A 24,600-nucleotide genomic window follows, 5' to 3' on the forward strand; every position below is an offset into this window, starting at 1 on the left:
TCAGGCACCAGAAAGAAAGAAAGAAAGAAAGAAAGAAAGAAAGAAAGAAAGAAAGAAAGAAAGAAAGAAAGAAAAGAAAGAACGAAAGAAAGAGAGAGAGAGAAAGAAAGAAGGAAAGAAAGAAAGAAAAAAGGAGACAAACAAACTTTGTTAACCTTGAGTTCATGTTCCATGTGCATATTTACAGATGATATCACACCACCAGGCTTGTTTACTCATTGATGGTTTTGAAGTTATATGTTAACTTCTTGATTTATTCAAATTTGCATAAAAGCATGAGAACCTGCAAAGAATGATAGATGTCAACAGCATTCCATTTCAGCAAGATGTCTATGAAACAGACTTCAGTTTTGCTGCTGATACAGCTGATATGCTACTTTAGACTTGGAACTTGTGGAAAAGTGCTGGTGTGGCCAATAGAATACAGCCATTGGATCAATATAAAGATGATTCTGGATGAGCTTTTGCAGAGAGGTCATGAAGTCACTGTTCTGACATCTTCAGCTTTCGTCTTTATTGAGTCTAGCAATGAATCTTCTATTAATTTTGAGATTTATCCTGTACCTTTGAGTAAAGATGATCTTCAATATACTTTTGAGAATTGGGTAACTCAATGGACATATGATTTTCAAACACCCTCACTTTGGACATATTATTCAAAAATGCAACAAATCTATAGTGAATATTCTGATATTATTGAAAGCTTCTGCAAAGCTGTAGTTTGGAACAAGAGTCTTATGAAAAAACTCCAAGGATCTAAGTTTGATGTCATCCTTGCAGATGCTGCTGGTCCTTGTGGTGAGCTGTTGGCCGAAGTGCTGAAGATACCTTTAGTGTACAGTCTCCGCTTCTGTCCCGGGTACAAATGTGAAAAGTACAGTGGGGGGCTTCCACTCCCTCCTTCCTACGTGCCTGTGGTTCTCTCAGAATTAAGTGACCACATGACATTTGTGGAAAGGGTGAAGAATATGTTGCATCTGCTATACTTTGACTTTTGGTTTCAACCATTTAATGAGAAGTCTTGGAGTCAGCTTTACAGTGACGTTCTAGGTAAACTGTCTTTCACTGTTACAGTGAAATCCCAACTTGCTGCTTCTTTGAATGTGAGTGTGTGTGGATGAATATACAGTCATAGAATGAGGTTGCTAATTGTGAGCTGATAAAGCAAAAATAGAAAAAAACTAAATAGCCTCAAAACAAGGTAGAACACTGTAGAGTTGTTCAGAACACTCCAGAAATTGCTCTCCATGCAAATTGAGACAAAGATTTATCTTGGTAATCATTTGATGTATTCTATGTTTGTCTTAGTATAAGAAACCCTAGGTTTCAATGAATGCATTAGTGACTGTAGATATGTGCACTAAGGACTTATAATTTGCTACCGTGACTATCTGTATAGCACTAAAGAAAGTATGTTCCCTTCTAAAAGTTTTTTCACTTGCAAATTGAAACATTTATCTAGAATTTCCTGAAAGGTCTTTCACAATTAATCAGTATCTCTAATACCAGAAACAGTCAAGGGAACTTGGTTTTCTTGGAGTTTGAGACGTCTTAGATGCCTAAAACTGATGACTTAAAGCCTAAAATCTTGCTGAAAAAATGCAGGCATTTTTGTTTGTTTGTTTTTGTTTTTGTTTTTTCGAGACAGGGTTTCTCTGTGTAGCTTTGCGCCTTACCTGGAACTCACTTGGTAGCCCAGGCTGGCCTCGAACTCACAGAGATCCGCCTGGCTCTGCCTCCCGAGTGCTGGGATTAAAGGCGTGCGCCACCACCGCCCGGCCACAAATGCAGGCATTTTTATTGGCTAGTTTTTTAAAATACCTTTCCATTAAATAAAATAACACCTAAATTAAGAGTAAGAAAAATTTGAATGTTAAATTTTTTATGGAAAGTATCTAGCTGTAACTTCCACATACACAAATGTTAGTATTACCAATCCCCTTTGATAGACCCAGTACAGCAGTATCTAAAAGGAATTTAGCCATACCTTACAGATTATCATAGTGCATTTGAAGAGTCAAGGATCAAGAAACTAGCTTCAAAAATACATAAACTAGACTAAATATTCTAAGAAAGCTGTTTTTTCAAGATTCTTTGCAGCAGTCAAAAAGCTTTGAAATTATTGGTGTAAGTTTGGAAGACAATGTAGTTTTTACACAAATTATTACTTAATTTTATAATAATATTAATAATATTAAATTTAATATTAGTACATCTATATTATAAACCACGAGTGAAACATTTCAAATTGTTGTCTACATTATTTCAACTCATCACTAGAAATCACATGCTATATGCCAGACAAAATCATTGCATATTTTTATTTGTTTTTGTGGTGCAGGGAGACCCACAACATTATATGAAATGATGGGGAAAGCAGATATGTGGCTCATTCGAACTTACTGGGACTTGGAATTTCCCCACCCACTCTTACCTAACTTTGACTTTGTTGGAGGACTCCACTGCAAACCAGCCAAACCATTGCCTAAGGTAACCCTATATTGTTTCCTTTGATAAATTGCTTTGCCTTTTTCATGGAAACAATTCTTCAACACTTTCAGGATGTTTGGTTTCATGAGAGATATAAAAAGTGGATTAGAATTCTCTGACAACTGACATATGCATTATTTCCATACTGTAACACATCTCTGTGTCTCACTACTGTTAAGCAAAATGTCATATCATTTTAGAATGTGATCAGTGACTTAAGGGCCTTTATGTAACTCATAAAAAGAATTAATATTCTATAAGAACATATAGTAAATGCCAGAGACATATGTTGAAAATCTAAAGAAAGAAGAATAAAATTCTCTAACAAAGAGAACTTATTCTACTTGAACAGATTATAAGAATGAAGAAATGTTGTACATAGTATAATAAATATTGTGTATTGTGTTACCAGAGGAAGACAGATATGTGGCAGACATATCCAACAGAGATCACAGGAGCTGTCCCAGAATACTTGCATAGTTACAATGACCTCACCAGTGTGCAGGATTAGATGAAAGAATGAAAGGGAGAAAGAGGAAAGCAGACAATTCCAAGAACCATTGAGGAAACTCCACACTCAGCCAAGCAGGATGACAAAGCAGGCAGGTCACGTGAGAGCCGCGACTAGGAGCGCTCCACATGGCCTCTTGTTCTTTCCGACTTCCTCGTAGTCTTTCTACAGTTATGTTTTTGCTGGTATTTTGTTTTTGTCTTTGTAGTTTCCACTTATAAAGGAAAACAAAGTTTCTCTTTGTGTGCCTGGCTTATTGCTTAACATGGTGACCTCTAATTAATATCTGGGTAGAACACAATTACGTTTATATACCAACACTTTTTTACACATTTGTCAGTTGAAGACTATCTAAGCTAATTCCATAATTGGGACATTGTGAGTAGTGGCATAATAAACATCGTTATGTGTATTTTTTTCTCTTTGTGACTATTTCTCTCAGATGTCTCATCCAAGAATGGCATAACAGAACTGTATATTTAGAGCTAATGTTATTTGTATGAAGAACCTTCTTTGTGTTTTTCATATTGGTATCATTTCACATTCCTAACTACAAAAAATACATAAATGTTCAATTTCATAATGTCTGTGGGAGTATTTGCTATTCTTTTAATTTTTGTGACATACATGCTAACTGGATTACGATGGAATATCAACATATTTTGAATTGCATTTTCCTAAATGCTAAAACTATTAAAATAATTTTTCATATAATTATAGGTTACTTGTACCTCTACTGAGAATAGTCCCTTCTGGATCATTTATCTATGTTGACTGAATTATTTTTTCTTTTGATATTAGAATTTTTAAAATTCATCTACAGTCTGGACAAGTTCACAGATTTTTCCCCAAGTTTTTAGAGTCTCTTCATTTTGATGATATTTTTCTTTGTTATTCAGAAGTGTCCCACTTGTCAGTTCCCAATTTATTCCCTGGGCTGATGGGATTCTAAGAAATAAATTACTATCTTTTTCAATGTCATTGAGTTCACTTAGAGAGATTTGAACTTTCAGTTTCCATTTGCATGTCTTTTATCCATTTTGAGTAAAATTTTCAGAGCGTGAGAGAGTTCTATTTTCAACCTATATGTGCAGATAAATAGAACTCTCTGCACCATTCTTTAAAAGGTCTGTCTTCAACTTCCATGTGCAATTTGTGCACCTTTGTTAGGATTATAGACAATCTGTAAACTTATTTCTCATACTTAGTCTATGTGTTTCTTTGCTTTTTCCTGGTTCTTTAAGAATTTATAGAGTGTGTTTTCATTATATTCAGCTCTCCCTAACTTCTCCCAAATCCACCTCTGATCCTTACCCACTCTAACTTGTGTTCTCTTTTCTTTTTTCACTCTTTCAGTCAAATTTGTGGAATAAAAAATTTTTAAATAGAAAAAGAAATCAATATAATATGAAATATGATAGATATTGTTGATATACCACTGAGTTTTACTTACAAGTATTTTATTCCATCTGTGTTCACTGGGGGTGTGTGGAAATTCATGTTGTTGTTTTTTTTTTAACCAAATTGTAACAACAGAAAAATACTAGCTTAATAAGAAGGCTTAACAAATATTCTTTCTCTTTCCACTTTATGGAGCTACCTGGGTAGCATTGGTATTATGTATTTATTATAGCTGGACAGCATTCATCATTGAATCTACTTAGTGTGCAGTGTTTGGCTTTGTAACGAATGTTCTTTAAAGTTCATTGTTCGTTACTGTTGTGTGTGTTTACAATGAAGTTCTTATGTCCTCAGTTTTCTTCCATTTCTTCAAGATTTCCAGATGTGTTAGCATATTGATTTACTTTCTTTTTTGAAGCAGAGTTGGAGTTTATTAAAAGACATTTATAACATAGATTTTTTTTTTGAGACAGGGTTTCTGTGTGTAGTTTTGCTGCCTGTCCTGATGTTGCTCTGTAGATCAGGCTGGCCTTGAATTTACAGAGATCCACCTGGCTCTGCCTCTCTAGTGCTGAGATTAAAGGCGTGTGCTGCCACTGCCTGGCCATTAATATAGATTTAAATCACATAGATAAATAGAGAGATGTTTATGCTAAGATGAAGACATATGCAAGTGTGTATATGAACTTTGCAAGGGAGTGTCACAATTGCCTTTACAGTAGCCATACTGGAAAAAATTGGAATTTTTATTCATTCCAAAACTTTTTTCTTTTCTTTCTTTTTTTTTTGGTTTCTCTGTGTAGCTTTGTGCCTTTCCTGGGTCTCACTTGGTAGCCCAGGCTGACCTTGAACTCACAGATCTCCGCCTGGCTCTGTCTCTTGAGTGCTGGGATTAAAGGCCTGCGCCACCACCGCCCGGCCCAAAACTTTTTTCATATAATATATTGTGATTATCTTCTGCCAGATCATACCCACCTCCCCACCCATACTTTATGTTCTCTCTGACTCTCTGTCAGTCTGTGTGTGTGTGTGTGTGTGTGTGTGTGTGTGTGTGTGAGAGAGAGAGAGAGAGAAACTACAAAAATGAAAATCAAAACAATGACCTAAAAATCAATAAGACCAAAAAATGCCCAAGCAAAACAAAGTGAAAGACAAAGCCCACAAAATAAAAAAATCATGAGATTTATTTTGTGTTGACCAAGTACTCCTGGGCATGGGTCCTGCTCTAGGATATGACTGATTTACCCAGTGATATTCCAATAGAGAGAGAATTGATTTTCCCCTTTGCTATCAGGTACCAATTGCAAAAAGCTTCCTATTTAGAAATGGAAGTCCATGTCCATTTTCCACTCTCAGTGCTGGGACCTCATCTGGCTTGGACTGTGCGGGTCTTACGTGTGTTGTCACAGTCTCTGTGAGTTCATATATTCCTCAGTTTTACTGTGTCTGGAAGACACTGGGATGTCACCGTTTCTTCTGGCTTTTACAATCTTTCTGCCTCCTCTTTGTGTTGTTTTTAAAATACCTCCTAATGATCATCTAAATTTCAGTGATATCTCTAGTAACATTACTTTTTATCTCTAATTTACTTATTTTGGTCAGTTGCACTGTAGCACAAATGTACTCTCAATGAATATTGAGTACTGAAGCAATGGAACCACTGATCTTTCTAAAATAATTCCAGTTATTACATGATTTCCTCTCATAAAGTTTGTTGTGGTCCTTCCTATGCTGCCATTCATTTGCGATGTCACATCTCTCTTTGTAGGAAATGGAAGACTTTGTTCAGAGCTCTGGAGAACACGGTGTTGTGGTGTTTTCTCTGGGTTCAATGGTTAGAAATTTAACAGATGAAAAGGCCAATATAGTTGCATCTGCTCTTGCTCAGATTCCACAAAAGGTGAGATAAAGTGTCCACTAGGTGGACAATTGTACTATAAGTTTATTAAACTCTGAAAGGTTTTAAGTAGAGAAAATTCCCGTGTGAAAAGTAAAATGAAGGTCTCTTTTCTATTCATCTCTAACACCGTTTTAAAAAGAAAATTTTAAATTGTTCAGGGTGAAATAGTCTGGTTCTGATTGACCTCATGATCTGAAAGTTTGTAGTTACAGCCATGCATGGTTGTGCATAGCTGTCATCCTGGCTCTTAGAGACCAGAGTGGGTCTTTCTTTCTCACATTTAAAGCCAGTTTATACTTCGTGGTGATTCCCAAGCTTTTCATCTCTCAAAGAAGTGAGAAGAAAAAGAAAGAAAGGATGGGGAGAGAAAGAGGAAATAAAATAATAAGAAATATATTGGAGCAGGTGTGATGACTCAGTGGTTAAGAGCATTGGCTGCTCTTCCAGAGATCCTGGGTTTGATTGCTAACACTTATATACCAACTAGCTCACAACTGTCCCCAACTCAAGTTCCAGGAGATCTAATACATTTTTCAGGCCTCCAGGTGGCATACTTTTAATGCACAGAATTACATGAGGGCAAAACACCCACATACATAAAATGAAACACAAATGTTTGTAAAAAAAAAAAGGGGGAAAATATCTTCTTCCCAATGGCTGATGTAGGAAAACGTAAGAGAAAGGATGATGAAAATAGGTCCTGACCCTGAAGTGAGCCCAGGAGGATAAAATTATGATTGCATCTATAGGAACTCTGCTTCTAGCATATCAAGTGAACATCTTTTTCTGGTTGGTGAAAAAGCATGGAATTTAAGATGGAGTCAGGTGTATGTCAGTATGCCATAGGAAGATTCTAGAAGCTCCTGACTCCATATACTTTTGTATGGTTGACTCACTTTCTAAAAGCATCACTCCTTGGCTGTTTGGGGGCTGAATTTACTCTAGTACTTGATAACAGTTTCTCCTGTTCATGAAGATAATTTTTATATAAACTTATTTTATGAGATAGAGAGCATATAGAAAGTGAAAATGAAAAGTTTGTATTCATTTGTGAGGATTGCTTGTATTTCAGAACTCAGTTTGGCACTAAACATGAATTGTATTTAGAGCAATAGAAACCATGCTTAAAATTTTCCTATTCACATTTTTCCCTTGGGCAGACCTTAAAGTTTCATCTGAAACAAAGTAAATACACTTTCTAGTAAGAAAGAAATTATTTCTCAGAATAGTAAACTATATCAATATGATATTTTTATGCATCAAAAATAAAACTATTATAATGAGTAGACTAGGGAAGATGGGAATATAGGTAAAATTATGTGCCCGTGACTCAAAAAGATATAAATTAATATTGAATTTGTAATATAAGAGCTATAATTTTATATAATATATACATAACCATAAATTGTTACTAGTTGTATATAGTATTCCCATTCAGGATTGCATTAACTGCCTAAAATTTTCATGTATGCTTGAATTTGTCATTAATCATTAGACCTATATAAATTAGCATGATGAAATATCATGCTCAAGTTATTGTAAAACTATGTATAGAAAATGTATTATTTATTTCAGTCTATTAACATCTCATACTATTTTGAAACCCCCTGTCTTAATTTCATTAGCAATCCTTTGGATAATGTTCAACTGAATTATCTCCTTGGTTCTCCAGAATCAAAATATACCAAAGCTTTTGAACTTCTGCAATTGAATAAGGTACTTTCTGTGTGTAACAGGTTCTGTGGAGATTTGATGGTAAGAAACCAGAGACCTTAGGATCCAATACTCGGCTGTACAAGTGGATCCCCCAGAATGACCTTCTTGGTAAGACAGAGGTCAATAAAGTAAGAAAACAAAGGGAGCAGCAGATCCTGAGGACAGTCAAAAATAAAGCAAATTTATTTATATTTATTTTCATAAATACAGAATGGAAAATAGCTACCTATAAATTCTGTCATCCTATTATTAAAAATCATCTTCTCTATGTCTAAAATCTGCATACCTTCAGTTCAGCTGTAATAACTGCTCTAAGAATTGTCCAGAGACTGTATGAATTGCCCCTTTGTCTCTTGTTTCTTAATTTTTCATTATTGTTTATCCTACTACAGGAATATTTCCAATGCCACTGAGAATCTTAATCCCTCCTGTTGCACCAACTCTGTATTTTCTATGCAAACAAGTGTACTATATTTACCACAAAGTGCTAATATATTTCATGACAAATTGTAGCTTGATTGGCCTTAGATTCCACCATCTACTATCCTGGTGACTATACACTACACACCAGACCCAGTGCCACAACCATTTCTATATAAATAGTGTACTTGCCCTCTGGGTTTTAATGTGGTATTTTAATAAATAAATTTCACACAATATATTTTAGTCAAATTAAACCATCAACTCCATTTATCTTAACTCTTCTCATATCTACCCTCTTCCTTCCCACCCACTCCCTTTTTTTCTCTTTCTCATTGGTTATTATTATTGCATCTGTACATATATATGGATATACAATACAATCTGCTCAGTCCATCTAGTATTCCTGCTAGGTTTGTGAACTCACCATTGGTATTGGATAATAAATTTGAATTCATCCCTGGGGAAAACTGACTCTCAGCAGTCATTATGTGTCTGTGCCTCTTCACCTGGGGACAAGGCACTGTAACATTTTCTGCCTTTACATTGGCACATCAACTGGTATATTCATTGTACTGATCTTGTTTAGGCCACCATAAAATCAAGATTCAGTGACTGCAGTCTCCCTGTGCTGTATGAAGACACAATCTCAGAGCAGATTTCCTTGTCCTATGATTCTTACCATATTTCCACCCCCTCATCTGAAATGTTTCTTGAGCTATATATATAGGGGGTTTGTGTTATAGATGTATCATTTGGAGCTTCATACCCAAGGTCAGTTGTTCTCTGTATTTTGACAACTTTGGCTTTTTTTTTTGTCTCTGTGTGCTGCAAAAATAAGATACTCTGATGGGGGATGAAAACTACACATACATGTGGGTATAAGGTAAGGATTTCAAATGCAAGGAGAAATGACATTGGTTTAGAAAAGTGTCAGTTGTGGGTTCTTCTCTATGTTCAGAGCCCCAGGGGAAATTCACAACTGGTACTATAAACCTAACCATGTGGATTCTTTCCCACTGGATCTTTTACCCACAATCTTCCTTTCATTTTCGTATGTTGCAATCTTGTTTCATTTTGCAGTTCTCGAGACACATACTACTTCTTCCAAATACTCTTCTACCTCTCCAGCTCACTTAAGAGCTTCTTGATATAAACTTCCAAAGCAGTTTCGCTGCAAATTTGTGGCTATAGCATGTTTTCTATGAAAACAGTCCCTTTGGAACCCTTATATTTCACTTCTTTTTAAATATTTTAATCAATGATTATGTAAAAATAATTCTAATTGTAGGTCATCCAAAAACCAAAGCTTTTATAGCTCATGGTGGAACCAATGGCATCTATGAAGCAATCTATCATGGCATTCCTATTGTTGGTGTTCCATTGTTTGCTGATCAACCTGATAATATTAACCACATGGTAGCCAAGGGAGCAGCTGTTAGAGTGGACTTCAACACACTGTCAACTACAGACCTTCTCACTGCCTTGAGGACCATCATTAATGACCCTTCGTGAGTACAACTATTTTTTGTTTGAGTTTATTTTTCTTTTTTGAAACAGGGTCTCACTGTATAATCCCATGACTGACCCTGAACTCATAGAGATCTGCCTGCTTCAGCCTACAATGTGCTGGGATTAAAAATTGGTCTCATCATGCTTGATGTATGTAACTACCTCTTTAAAAATATTGATAGAAAGATTATTATCATCATCATATTGATTTTAATCCCATTTGAAGGAGAATAACAGTGAAAAACTTCAAATTATTTTGCATATCTGAAATATGTACTTGTTTTCAAGAATAAAGTTACTCTAAATTCATATTTGACTTCATATGAGAAATGATTAGTCTGAAAATTCTCTGTATATGTGTAAATAATGTTTCAAATATACATCTACTGGTAGCAAGGACATTAAAATATAACAGAATATACATAATGAAGTAATCATGAACTTTAAAATTTATGAAAGAATGTTTAAATGTTTATCCATACTTTCTGAAGCTATAAAACTTTTGGTGAAATTTTATATTATTTCTATCATTTTTTAAACAGGGTCTCATTTTGTAGTACTGAGCTGGCCTCAAATTCAGAAAGATTCTCTTGACTCTGACTCCCAAGTGCTCAGAGAAAAGGCATGTTCTACCAACCCTGCAATAGAAGCTGAAGTGACTAGCTTTGAGAAAATGTGTTCTAGATTCAATTTTATGACATCTCAAAAGCCCTTAGAATAGTTTAGGTCATAAAATTAATATCAAGTCTCACTGAACTCATAGCCAACATCTAAGACTTCTAAGCCAGTGATGGCAACAAAAGAACCCATGTTAGTTGAAATTTATGTTAAGGCCTGGACAATGAGATTAAAACAAGCACACTGGAATGAGAGACAATATTAAATCCATAACATACCCAGGGAACATCATTAGTACTTTCAAGGTTTACCAGAAAACAGATGTACCTAATCAGAAAATCCAGAAGCAAAACAACAGGAGAAAATTATGTTGGTTCTTATAGACACAGTCTCCATGTCTGGGTGCAGAATTGGATTTGTTTTTTCATTATGTTGAGAATTCTGGTGGAAGTTCTGTGCAAGGAAGAATCATACTTCAAAAAGTGTTTTCAAACATAAATCTAGTTTTAGATTGAAATTAGAAAACAGAGGTAGGAGAGGAGATATCCAACATGACACCTTACCCTGTGATGCTTAAGACAATTATATGTCTATTCACTTATTTGTCTTACATCATATGTTACATGTTGCTCACATGAAAAAGATTTAGCTCTCATTATTAATGATTTCTTGCCAATTTGAAAATATAGCTGAACTTCAAAAATTCCAATTAAGAATTAAAATTTTATGGGAATAAAGCAAAAACAGACCCAGCACTTGTAACTGAGATGCCAGTAGATGCTGGTAATCTCATCAGTTGGAAAGTGGATAGAGAGGTTCATTAAGTATTTTTAAGGCCAGTGTAACCTACACGACAAGTTCAGACCAAACTTGTGCTACACGAGGCTGACTCAACTCTCCTCCTTGCCACTCAACTCTTCTCCCTGCCACTAAACTGTCCATCCTGTCCCACAACTATCCTCCATGCCATCTGATAAACACAGCAAATCTATTTGGTTAATTTTGAGTCACTTTGGGGGCTTTTTCCCAAACCAACAAATGTTAGGTAGCTCTGAAAATTAGTTTCATTTTAAATTTAGTTGTACACATTGTCCCTTCAGGTATAAAAAGAATGCCATTCGGCTATCAAGAATCCAACATGATCAACCAATGAAGCCCCTGGACAGAGCCGTCTTCTGGATTGAATATGTCATGCGCAACAAAGGAGCCAAGCACCTTCGTGTGGCAGCACATGACCTCACCTGGTTCCAGTACCACTCTCTGGATGTGCTTGCATTCCTGCTGGCCTGTGTGGTGACTGTGATGCTCATCATCATGAAGTCTTGCCTCTTTTGTTGCCAGAAGTGTGCTAAATCTGGAAAGAAGAAGAAAAGGGAGTAGCTGACGTGGGGAGGACTGCTAACGTGGGTAAAAAGAAGAGAAAAGAGTAGCTGCATTGAAGCCTCATGAGTCCTGAGAGATGAGCATCTCACAGCTGCTCCCAGCAAGAAAAGGTTGAGATGCCAGGTCTTTCCCTCTAAGAGAAGACAGTTTCAGGTCTTCAGTAAAGAAGGCTTTCATGTATTTCATATGTTTAAGATGTGCAAGATTTCATGACAAATAGGCACTCAGTGTTATAAAACAAAAATCATGTGTTCACTTTAGAATGTTTTGATGTAATTGAGGAGCTATCCCCAATAATAATCACTGAGATTAACTGTGGTTCACAAAAGTCACATGGGCATAGAATCTTTGGAAATACCATGTTATGTTATGTAAGGGTAAATATGTCATGTTAGGTAAAGGTAATGTCAGTTACCTTTACAAATATCCAGCCTGTTCTGACTTCATTTGGTGGACTATTTTCTTTCTTGTTTTTACTACTCATAAATAATAGTGTTCAGGAGCCAAACTTCTGAAATAGACTTTCTTTTTCTTTGTATAAGGGAAGCCGTTGTTCTGGTTATTTTCCTGTACACACACCACACATCCTTTATTTATTAAAGGACCTGTGATGAAGGTTCCTCTTCAAAACAGAGGCATTTCTCCATGGCATTCAAACAATTATTTCTACCTGCTTGTGTTAAATTCCATTACTTGGGAGGTTCTACAACTTGACAGGATTATTCATTCACTCTCCATCTTATCCTTTAGTCACAACTGACCTGGACACTATCACTCTTTTTTCAACCTTTTGAAGTAGACATGAGCTTTTAAAAGTTCCATTTCCTCTCACTTATAAAGTACACAGGGTTAGCTACAAGAAGCCGAGTCTCGAGATAAATGCAAGACAAAAGAAAACTGTATCTAGCACATGATGTGGATCCATATGTTATAGATTAAAAAAAATGTGTTGTGCAGTGAAGAATCACAAAAAGATTTACCCCATTGCCACTCTAATCACTGCAATAAAATATCCACACATTCTGAAATGGACTCCTGTAATGGTGAGCACTGAATTTCAGAATGGACATGAGGACTTCTGTTCAAATGTAAGCAGAGCCTCACTGGAGCACCAGGTGAAACTAACACGATTTTATCAACAACAAGAAGGAAGTCCTGAATGAGAAGCACACACACTGAAACTAGAAACCATTCTACTACCAATGCAGAGCTGAGCCCTTCAACCATAAACAGTTCAAAGCTTAGAGTTCAGGAGCATCAGGAATCCTAGTTAGTGAAGATAAAGTGAGCCCTGGGACACCTGTCACACATGTAAAGTATACTGACCCCAAAAGGTTTGGAAATGAATTATGATCAGGTTACCCAGGGAAGGAAGCATCAGTCCTGGACAAGGACAGAAAGGAAGAGTAACTGCAATAGTGCAGAGTGTCCAACAAAAGGAGAGATGAGAAAGCTGGTCAATAAAGAGCCCTTGTTCCTTCTAAACCCAGGAGAGAATGTGACCCCTGTGTCTTAACCCCAGGGCAATACAAACAAGCTGATGCTAGAAATACATGAAATAAGGAAGAGAGCTGAAGCTGGCCAAGAGTGTTCTGTGGATTGAGAAACAGGCTATGTCAATGTGCCCAGGTTACTGGATCTAGCCCTAAAGGCAACACTGGGCAAAAGAAAACTTTGCTTACAAGGCTTAAGAGAACACTGTTCAAAGGGAGAAACATATCTGATAACATGCAGAGGGTCCAGCCTTCTGCAGGTCAGGGAGACTGGGAAATAGATGCAGAGTCGGCGAGAAAAACACACAGACATCTTTTCTGAGGGATTGTAGCATGAATCTTAAAGAGTCTTATTAATAAAATCAAACCTGGAGTCAAGTATTGAGATGAACACTGGAAGATCAGAGAGACAGAATGGGCCACAGCTAACCTCACCTGGCCAACTTCTCAGCTGGTCTTGTTTCCTCAGACTGGAAGCCTCTGTGTCCTCATATCCGAATGGCTCTCAGCTGAATTGTGCTGCTAGAAGCCTGAAAGCTTAACCAGCCAAATGCTTAAGCACCCAAATGCTTCTAGTTTCTGGTCCTCACGCCTTATATATCTTTCTGCTTTCTGCCTCACTCCCTGGGATTAAAGGCTTGCTTTCTGGGATTAAAGGTGTGTGTCACCATGCCTGGCTGTTTCCAATGTGGCCTTGAACTCACAGAGATCCAGAGGGATTTCTACCTCTGAAGTGCTAGGATTAAAGGTGTGAGTGCCACCATTTTCTAGCCTTTGTATCTAGTGCCTGTTCTGTCTCTGACCCCAGGTAAGTTTATTAGGGTGCACAATGTTTTGAGGAACACAATACCACCACAAGGGATAAAAGTTTTTATATTGTTTTCTTCTTCTTCTTCTTCTTCTTCTTCTTCTTCTTCTTCTTCTTCTTCTTCTTCTTCTTCTTCTTCTTCTTCTTTGCTTGTTCTACTCTATTTTTTTGTTCTATTCTTCTACTCTGATATTCCCCTTTCTCTTTCCTGATGACTTCCTTTCATCTACTTCCTGATGTTTTCCTTCCATCTACTTCCTGATGTCTTCCTTCTACATCCTTACTTCTACCTATATCTTTTCTGTTTTTTTCCTTCCATATATCTTTATTTTTTCCCTTACAGTTTATATACCCCAGCAGAACCTTTCAAGCAATATAAGAATTACAATGTGGTTACATTCTATTTTTATGTGAATGATTACAATGAATACAAGTAAAAAAGAGCATATTTTCTATATTCCTTAAATGTTTAAACATTTTATATATTACAAGTGGAAAACAAATTATCCCCAAGAACCCACATACACTTAAACATTTATTTTTTAGACTTCTCAGAGATCAGGAGTCTTTCAGCTATAACTGCTTACATAGGCAATAGTCTTTATAATTGGCAGAAAAACGGATTACTGGTTTCGCTTTTTCATATTTCAGAGTCCAGTCTAATTATCTTAACTAACCATGCAATTCTTTGTTTTCTAGTTACAGAAGTCATTATTTAAAACTTTGTTTTAGCTATGAAGTACACCAAAATTCATGAACACATTTCCCACTATCAAAAAGAGCTAACTTCTGGGACTAGATTGTTTTCGTTAATCATTAACTTAAGCCACTCTCTGTATGGCTCCTCCAGAGAAACTCATAAGTCCTCGCTGTGTGGCATTTCCTTGTTCTTATTTTCTATCCTCTATAGCCCCTAATTATGAGAGGAGAGACAACACTGTATCCTATCTTTACCCATATTAATTTTCCCCATCATAATCCCTTACTATATTTGTTACAAACCCTTAATAATTAAAATTATATTTAAACTAACACCATTATTGCGTATTATATAATAACATATTATTACTTCAGTTAAACAGTACAGCTTAAAATGAAATCATCTGCATAATAATCCACAGGTGAAAATGCCCAGTAGAACAGGATATGTCCATGAGATAATCACACTACACTAAAGGCAGTAAGAATCCCCATGTGCCCATTCACACTGTACCAATAACAGAAAAAAATGGCAGCAGCAAACATGTAAAGGCACAGCAGTAACTAAAGATATTCTGAAGCCAAAGCTGTATCATCTGAGATTGACCCATCAGTGCCCTGCTTCCTGGTGGGCTGAAATTCCTGAATTCAAGTGCCACCTGCTGCTCCTCCGACATGGCCATGAGCAATAACAAAAGCGGGCTCTGGCTCCTGCCAATATTTGGATTCAAAACAATCCTAAGCAGAAACCAAAATTCACCTTAGATGAGATCAAGTGGGTTCAGGGTGATGTGCCCATTCCAAGGTTTACTTTAAACACCATCTTTCTGCCCTGGTTAGCAGTTAATTCCAGTCTCTGCATATCTAGAATTAAAAGGCATATTGCCCCATTAATTTCCATACTTCCGTTTTTATTTTATAAAAATTGCTTTGTAATGGGATTCTAATCCTTCTCCAAGCCTACTTGCTCAGAATTACATTTTAGGTTCCTATTTTTAAATCATATTTATTTAATAAGGATAATAATTTAATAGGATAGCATCAGGATGCTGGGCAGGCCAGGGTATTATCTGCTTGTTGGCCAGGATTCCAAGAAGTAGGTCTGAATGCTAACATTCCTCCCTTTTGATTATTATAAAAAGGTGAGTTATAGATAGCAAGTGGGGGGAGTAGGGGCACTGATTTCTTAAGACTGCTTCCTGCTGACAAGTGGCAAAATGGGAAGGGGAAGTTGGAGGTCGATGTCATGCCTGATGGGAGGTGTGAGTAAAGAAGCTCTTAGTTAGCTGTCATAGTGGAGTCCTCAGGCATCTGTTCCTTGAGAGAGTTGAGAAGGCAGATTGCTAGCAGAAAAAAATGGCATTGGTCCTATGAATGGGGCTAGCCATGGGAAGAGTGAAACCTGCCAGAAAGCATGGAACAGAGAAGTGCCCTGGTTGTACAGAAGAGGCAAGTGTGAATGAGTGAGACACTAGAACAGATATGTTCTTTATTGGGACATCTTGGAAAACTAGGTACCAGTTGCTGGGTTGGTGCCCACTTGAGCCTGGAGAGGGGGTTACCAGCAGTGAATTGAGGGATGATGTGTTTTTCACGAATACTTGAGCCATCCCATCTGCTGTTTCTCTGGAGGTGGAAAACGCCTTTATCCATCCTGGGAAAGTGTCAGAAAATCGGGAGATAACAGAGTTTTTATGAGTGGGCATTTGGGTGACGTTAAACTGGCAGTATTTGCCTGGTTGGTGTCCTCAGTTGCTACAGTGGCTGGTGGTGTATCTGGAAGGTCTTTGAGGGTCTGGCCTTGGCACAAGTCTTGCAGGAAGGGTCAATCTGTGCAGGGACCTGCAAGTGTTTGTAAAACAATTGGCACAGATTTACATCTTGGTGTCATAGCAAAAGCTATGGCTTTGGGTTAAAAAGCATGAACATATCTTTAAATCTATAACCAGAGGAAACTGACTAAATGGAAGTGGTTGAATGAGTGAAGGAGGAGGGCAGATCCCTACCCTCTCCAATACTAACCTGTCTCCTAAAAGCTGGTAACTGTAAAATCCACAGAAGTTTAAGGACTCCCAAGACTGTCTATAGTCAGTGATCTATCAGTTTATCAAAACTGTATTTATCAATGTTAAACTTTTGAACCTCTGAAGTTACATCTGAAACCAGTTTTATCCTGTACCATGGAGTCTGTGAATGAGGTACATCTGCCTGTACTTTTGACAGGAAACTTATTAATGAGCTACCAAGGATTGGGGGAGAGATGTAAAATTGGCAAATCCTGGTCATCAAACACCATCAGATCTGAGAAGGATAAGTAAGTGAACAGAACTGAGACAGCTTTCTAGCTATGTAGGCAGTCCCAGGTTTCTCTTAAATGGGAAGGAGGGGGGGTCCCATCCACCCCTATGACAGGAATTGACAAGGGAACTGTGGGACCCAGGGAAGAGGTTAGAACAGAATAAGTAGCTCCTGAGTCCAGTAGAGGGTCAATGGATTTACGTGCTACCTGCAGTGCCACCACAGGCTTGGAGAGGGAATGGGAGTCACCAAGTCTAGATGCCATCAGTCTTCCACCAGGCTTAGAAGTTCAAAGGCTGGGAGAATCAGATGCCAATGTTGCTGAGGCTGGACTTCCATGGCATGGCATAGAGGATGAGCCAGCATGGGGCATTCAGATCTCCAGTGTCCAGGCTGTCAGTAGACAGGGCATGGCCTCGTGGGTGGCTGAGGGTCAGGGTGATACTGTGACCAGTGGCCCCAGGCTGCATTTGACACAGGCTCCTGGTGGTATTGACTTGGGCTGAGCTCCAGCAGGATGGAGCCTCATGGTCAACTTCCCTTGTCTCCCGTGTGTGGGGGCTGAGGGGTCTAGTGGCCTCAGGGCAGCTGCCAAGGCATGGGCTTGGAGTGTAGGTTTCTGTTGCAGCTGTGCCCATCAGGAAGACTCAGCTGTCTCTTTTTGGGCGTTAAAACAAGCCAATTTTGCCAATTCCTGTATGGGAATTGGGTACCCTCCTCAGCCCCTTTAAAGCTTACAGAAGCATCTGATTTGACCCACCTGGAAACAAGGAGCATTTATATCTGCTGGGTTGGTCCATATCAGCTTTTAGTAAGTCCATGGTTTACAGGTTGAAGTCAGCAGGTAATGGGTATCTAGACTCATACCTTTGAGTCCTAGCAAAATTACAGATTTGGGTTAAAAATATGTACTTTTTTTGTTTAGAGAGTCAGGTACAGATTCGACAGAGATGTCTTTGGCCTGATGAGAAGTTTAGGTTTATATTTAGAAGACAACCAAAACAAAAAAAGTCTAAAATCTTGAGCTTGTGACCCAAACAGTATCAGAATTTTATTAATGTTAAAATCTGAACTTTTGAAATCTTAATATAACAATATAATAGAAGGGGAAAGTAATCTGAAGCATTTAAATCATCTATTTATATCTTTGTAACTGGTATTTATATACTGAATCATTTTCTGAGTCCTTCAAAGCATGCATGTTATATCTTATAACATGTTTTTTATCAAGAGACCTAATAGCTTTAGAACAAGTAAGGCTTGATTTATGATCTATAAAATGACCTGCAAGTTGTCCATAGCCTTATAAATTTAAATATCTTAAAAACTGTTAAGAAAAAAAAAGGTTTAAAATCCCTCAGATGTCTTCCTGTGATATCAAAAATAAAGTACCCTCTTGTTTTTAGAAATAGCTAACTTTCCAACAAGGCAAACAAAAACTTTTTCGCAACCTCTCAAGCATGTTAGTGTTGCTACCCTATCACAGATTGGGAGAAGCCCCACCCACAGGCATGGGAGCTGGGAGGCTGAAGTGGCAGAGCAGGAAAGGTGAGTCCTCTGGGGCTACAGGAGCTGCTGTCCCGCCCATAGAGAAGTGCAAGCTGGTGACACCGGAGAGGGAGAAGACAGTATTGACAAGGCAGCTCAGGACTCACTGCAGGGTCTGGAAGGCAAGCTCTAGCTCAGGGCCTGCCAGGGTCTCAGGGCCCCCTGTTCTTAGGAGCACATTCAGAGCCTCAGTGGAGTGCCAGACTGTGACCAAAGCCTGCAGAGGCCTGCAAGGCTGGAGTCCTCAGCCCTGTAAAATAATGCCTAGCACTGGGCAGAGCTTTCTTGGCCCAGAGCAGATGTCCCACATCCCCAAACAGACGACCTAAGCACTGGGCACCCCACCAATACTTGAGTCATGGACAGGAAGTGACTTTCTGCTGCCGTTAGTAAAGATGGCAATGAGGCCATATGACCTGTCTGGGGGCCTGACCACGTGGTCATATTTTTTTTTTTTTTTTTTTAACAAGACAAACAGTTTTAAATGCAAGCATTAAAAACTCAGACAGAAACACAGTCACATGGCCACATCCATCATACACTTCCATTTGCAAATATGAAATAAACTTTTTTTTTTTTTTAACAGAATGACAGACAAAACTTCCCAGGAAAGGTCAGGTGACAAAAACTCAGAGAGAAGAATTTACAAGATTGCAGGCATACACTGAGAGACAGCAAGGTGGGAGACAGTCAAGGAGAAGAAGGAGATAAGGGAGCCATCAAGCAGTGGCAGCTGGAGCTGCCTAAACGCGGGTGGGTGCCAGAGGCAGGGGCTCAGTTCCTGGAGGCCGCCCTGGTGCCATGAGCGCTGGCAGCAGTGACCACAAGCAGGAGGGAGGGAGGAAGGGATGAGAGTGCAAAGCCCAAGAATCCTTGGATCTGAGTAATTGCCCATGAGTGAGGCAGAAGGTGAAAGCTGCTGAGCAATTCATCAAAAGCAGAGCAGGGGACCGAAGGACACTGAAGTCTGAGAAACAGGACAGCACAGGCTGCTGCAATGTTTCCTCAAACAGAGAACAAGATGCCCAAATAGAGTGCCCCGTACTGGGATTTCAAGGTGAGACAAGTTCTCACTTGTGGGAAATGAACAGAAGCAGGGTAGGGGCTTACCAATTTGAAGGTTCCAGGGATCCTAGGGCGTCTCAGACTGTGTCAGGGGGGCCTCTGCCGAGCCATATAGCACCAATGTTGTGATAGGGTGAAAGAAGCCATATCAATTGTGAAATACAGAAAAAAAAAACTGATTTATTTATCATGATCACTTCAGGAAGAGAGACAGAGAGAGCCAGTCACCCTTAGCCAACTCCATCTTTGGGATTCTGACAAGACATATGCATAGCTAAGCAGTTCAGCCATAATGTGGTCCCTTGCCCAACATTACCTTAGCTCCTAGGCTCTTCAGAAATGTTATCCCACACACACACCTTGTAAATGGCCCTGGAGGACAGATTCTTCTTGAGTACATCCAAGGCATCAGACAATTCTTCTCCCAGCAGGTCACCAGGAAAGTTCAAATTCTTAGTGTCCATTTTTTTCAACAGTCTGATAGTCAAGGGGGGAGGCAGAAGTGTCTCATTAGAATATATTCGCTCCTGCCATGGTGACTACCTGATTGGGTACAGCTGAAACCAATGGAAAGGCTAAAAGAACGGGGCTTCTATCCAGGATAAAATCAGCTCTAAATTTAATTGCAGTGTTTATAATTATAAGGATCTACTCTGGACCTCTGAGTCATATATCTAAAATCATTAAATAGTATGGTAAATTATTGATGTTGCCAACCTCACATGAAAAAACACTAACTATAAAATAAAAAAAAATATGACTCAATAGCTATGTCTTTACTCCAATTTCTTATCAAGGAACCTATATTAGAAGGAGAGAGAGAGATCTCACTTTCTACTGTTCTTCAAGTTCATTATACATTCAAGGTCACTGAGAATCAGAAATCATTTCCCATGTTCATATCTGACACCCCACCCCCATTTTGCATTTGATATCCAGAGGCTGTGACTATCCCATGTAACTGAAGTTTCCTCTGGTCCTGCCCAGCCCCACAGACCCCACAACCGCTTTTAAAATAATCACTTCAGTTATAATCCCATGTGTATTTGCTTTGGTAGGTACAAGTTATACTTTAACTAATTGATTATTACTCTGTCTATATCTGCAAGAGTTGAGCAATCACCATTTGAAAGGCAGCTTTGAATTTAATCAAGATGTCTGTGAAAATGACAGCAGCCCTGCTCCTACTACAGCTGAGTGGCTTCTTTGGATCTGGGAGTGGTGGGAAGGTGCTGGTGTGGCCAATGGAATACAGCCATTGGCTCAACTTAAAGGTAATGCTAGAAGAACTTGTGAAGAAGGGCCATGAAGTGACTGTTCTGAGACCTTCATCTTCCCTTTCTTATGAGGTTGACAACACATCTACTATCGAGTTTGAAACATACCCTTCATCATATTCCATGGCTGATGTAGAGGAACTTTTCATGGAGTCAATCAGGAAACAAATTTATGAGATGCCAAAGAAATCACTTTGGAGATACTTTTTAATGTTGCAAGAAGTGGTTTGGAAGTATTCAGATTATTTTGAAAGTCTCTGCAAAGATGCAGTTTTTAACAAGGAACTCATGACAAAACTACACAATTCAAGCTTTGATGTTATTGTAGCAGATCCTTTCATACCCTGCAGTGACCTGCTGGCTGAGCTTCTCAAGACACCACTTGTGTACAGTCTCCGCTTCTTTCCTGGATCCACATATGAAAAGTACAGTGGAGGACTCCCACTGCCTCCTTCCTATGTGCCTCCTGCTATGTCAGAATTGAGTGATCGAATGACATTCATGGAGCGGGTGCAAAATGTAATCTATGTGCTTTATTTTGACTTTTGGTTCCACACATTTAATGAGAAGAGGTGGAATCAGCTTTACAGTGAAGTATTAGGTAAGTGCCATGATCTGTTTTAGCTACAGCATTCTAAATTTGCTGTGTCATTGAATGTGAATTTGAAACAACAGTGTTGACAGCAGAAGGATTTATCTCTCCTAAGTAAAATGGTAAAATGTCTGGGAAATTCTCTGTCATATTCAAAGCATTGTGGAAAACCTTTTGTCCCAATGTCAAATGCAAAGCCTTGGCTATAAGATGAACAGGAATCTTCAGGAAGGCATACACCACAAACCAAAGCTTTGATAATTTCTCTAAGAAATAACATCCATGGGCCATTTTACCTCATGTTTTAAAACAGTAGGTTTACCTGGGTTGTGGCATGATCATCATCATCATTATATCGATGCCATTACTATTATTATTATGAGTAACATGCAGACTTCTATTACGGGTGTAGTGCTCTGTGTTGTGTATGTGGAAATCAGATTAAACCTTGATGAGTTTTTACCTCCAACTTTATTTGGATTTTCAGGATGAATTCAGGTGTTCAGGCTTGTATGAGGACTGAAAAAGTCGTGCTTTCATGGTAAACACTTTAACCATCTAAAGCATATCACTAGCCCGTAAAACAGTAGCTTTAAACAAATTCAATGTCTTCATGATTTACACATATAGGCTGAGCACTAATATACATTTCTAGATACGTATCTACATAGTATTGAGAAGTTTTCCATTTATATAAATTAGTTTTCTCATTTATAGTTTGAAATATTTTCTTATTTTTACCTACTAAGTTTCTGCACAGCTGTGAATACAATGTTTATGTACCAAGCTCAGAAAATGTGTGAAATCAGGATTTTGGAGAAACTATATTTATTTATTAGGGGTGTTGAAATTGTGTTTAGAATGTTTAACACTGAAGTGTATGAATAATGATTACTAGTTACAGTGTATTAAAATATACCTAATGACCATACATTGCTCTTCCCTTATTTTAAGACTTGCTATCCTTATTATCTGCAAACAAACTTACACATACTTAATTAATACAGTCAATCATGAATCAAGAGCAGCATGAAGACAAGGAACTCAGGCATAATTGAAAATTCTCTTTGAAGTCAGCCAGGGCAATATAGTAAGACCCTGTCTCAAAATGAAATCCTGAAACAAAATTCCCACAAATGTTTACATTGGGCATGGCAGCACACACCTGTAATCCCAGCAGTTGAGACATGGAGGACAAGGATCTGGAGTTCAAGGTCAGTTTTGGCTACATAGTGACATAGGGACCACCCTGGGGTCCATCAAAATATCTCAAAAAAAATAAAACAACACAAAATTCTCAGTTCCCTCAGAGGAGCACACATCAGGAGCACACAGCAGCTAAACAGGGCAAACTAGATGGGGTGTTCCAAGAAAAGCGTTTCCCTGAGCATGACCAATGGGATTCATAGATAATGGCATTGATTATTCTTCACTTCAATGGCATATTTAGATATTTGGTAATCATGAATTTCCAATACCACATCTGGTATTTTCTCCCAAGTTGCTTGCACAGTGACTTTATATATATATATATATATATATATATATATATCAAAGCATAAGAAATATATATATATTATATATAATATATATTAGTATAAGAAATTCATATTGCAAACTTACATCAGACATTATACACAGAGATATAGATAGATAGATAGATAGATGATTGATAGATAGATAGATAGATAGATAGATACAGATATATAGATACATACAAACATGCTTTATAACCCAGCCCCCCCAAAGAAGGAGAAAAACAAAAGAAAATAAAACACATAGCCATTTAAAACTGTGGTATAGAACTAAACAGAGAATTCTCAAAAAAGATGAAACACAAATGCCTGATAAACAATTAAAGAAGCATTAAATAGCCTTAGTCATTGGGGAAAGGGAAATTAAAACTACTTTGAGATTTCATCTAAAACCAGTTAGAATGGCCAAGATTAACAAAAAATTATAGCTCGTGCTGACAAGGATGTGAAGAAAGGGGAATACCCATCCATTGCTAGTCAGAATGCAAACTTGTACAGGAACTATGGGACTTGGTGTGTGGGTTCCTCAGGAAGATGGAAAGCGATATACCTCAAGATTCAAATATATCTCTCTTAGACATATATACAAAGGATTCTATATCCTATTAAGGAAACACTGGCTCATCCATGATGTTGCTACTCTATTCATAATAGCCAAACTGGAAACAGCCTAGACGTTCATCAATAGATGAGTGGATAATGAAAATGTGGTGCGTTTACATAATGGAATATTATGCAGCCTCTAAAAAGAAAAACTAAATTATGAAATTCATAGGTAACTAGATGGAGCTAGAAAATCATGTTGAGAGAGGTAACCCAGATTTAAAAAAAAAAAAGACAATTATTATATTGTTAGCTTTTAAGCCTGCAATAGACATGCTACAATGTGTAAAATCCCTGAAGTTTGGTACAGAGTAAGGGACTGGGGGATGAGAAGATCTCCCAAAGAAGGAGAAATACAATACATAGTTATGGAGAGACAGTGGGAAGAAAGACACAGGATTGAATGATGAAGAGGATCAGAAGTGGAGCATAAGAGATATAATACAGGCAGTTACTACAAATCCAAGGGCCATTTGGTTGTATGGAAACCTTCTACTATAGAAGCCTTTTTAAATATATAGAGATATGAAAGAAATATAAGTAGAATTACAAAATAATTAGGGAGGCTAGACATCTCCCAGCACAAAGAGAAACTCCTGGTGTTACAAATGGATTACATCTAAATGAGTTGTTGGCCAAAGGAGCCCCATGGAAACCCTCAAACAACTCTGACTATTGCCAAGGCTATTGATTTCTCCCCATGAACTGATGGTAAGGCCCTATTGCTGAAG

The 24,600-nt window shown here is 38.0% G+C and overlaps 2 protein-coding genes across 3 annotated transcripts in view; both read left to right on the forward strand.

Annotated features, from left to right (window-relative positions):
* The first annotated feature begins 326 nt into the window (after positions 1-326).
* LOC131920724 (UDP-glucuronosyltransferase 2B1-like) lies at positions 327-11,948 on the forward strand. 2 transcript variants are annotated; one of them, XM_059275152.1, is made up of 6 exons: positions 327-1,050; positions 2,342-2,490; positions 6,171-6,302; positions 8,039-8,126; positions 9,730-9,949; positions 11,669-11,948. In XM_059275152.1, the coding sequence occupies exons 1-6, from the start codon at positions 327-329 to the stop codon at positions 11,946-11,948; spliced, it is 1,593 nt and encodes a 530-aa protein (XP_059131135.1). The 2 variants fall into 2 exon arrangements, with proteins under 2 accessions (XP_059131135.1, XP_059131136.1); XM_059275153.1 differs by having other exon boundaries at positions 327-798.
* Positions 11,949-21,016: 9,068 nt separating this feature from the next.
* Positions 21,017-24,600, forward strand: part of LOC131920427 (UDP-glucuronosyltransferase 2B15-like) — a 77,270-nt gene continuing 73,686 nt past the window's right edge. Inside the window, exon 1 of the mRNA XM_059274759.1 lies at positions 21,017-21,744. Coding sequence (XP_059130742.1) covers positions 21,017-21,744 — 728 coding nt within the window. The remainder of the gene's footprint in view (positions 21,745-24,600) is intronic.

Source organism: Peromyscus eremicus, chromosome 10 (genome assembly GCF_949786415.1).
Source record: "Peromyscus eremicus chromosome 10, PerEre_H2_v1, whole genome shotgun sequence".
Lineage (NCBI taxonomy): Eukaryota > Metazoa > Chordata > Mammalia > Rodentia > Cricetidae > Peromyscus > Peromyscus eremicus.

Coding starts and splice junctions, on each gene's coding strand:
- LOC131920724 (XM_059275152.1), top strand. CDS start 327: ATGTCTATGAAACAGACTTCAGTTTTGCTGCTGATACAGCTGATATGC. Junction 6,303..8,038: donor TTGCTCAGATTCCACAAAAG/GTGAGATAAAGT, acceptor TGTGTGTAACAG/GTTCTGTGGAGATTTGATGG. Junction 9,950..11,668: donor ACCATCATTAATGACCCTTC/GTGAGTACAACT, acceptor TTGTCCCTTCAG/GTATAAAAAGAATGCCATTC.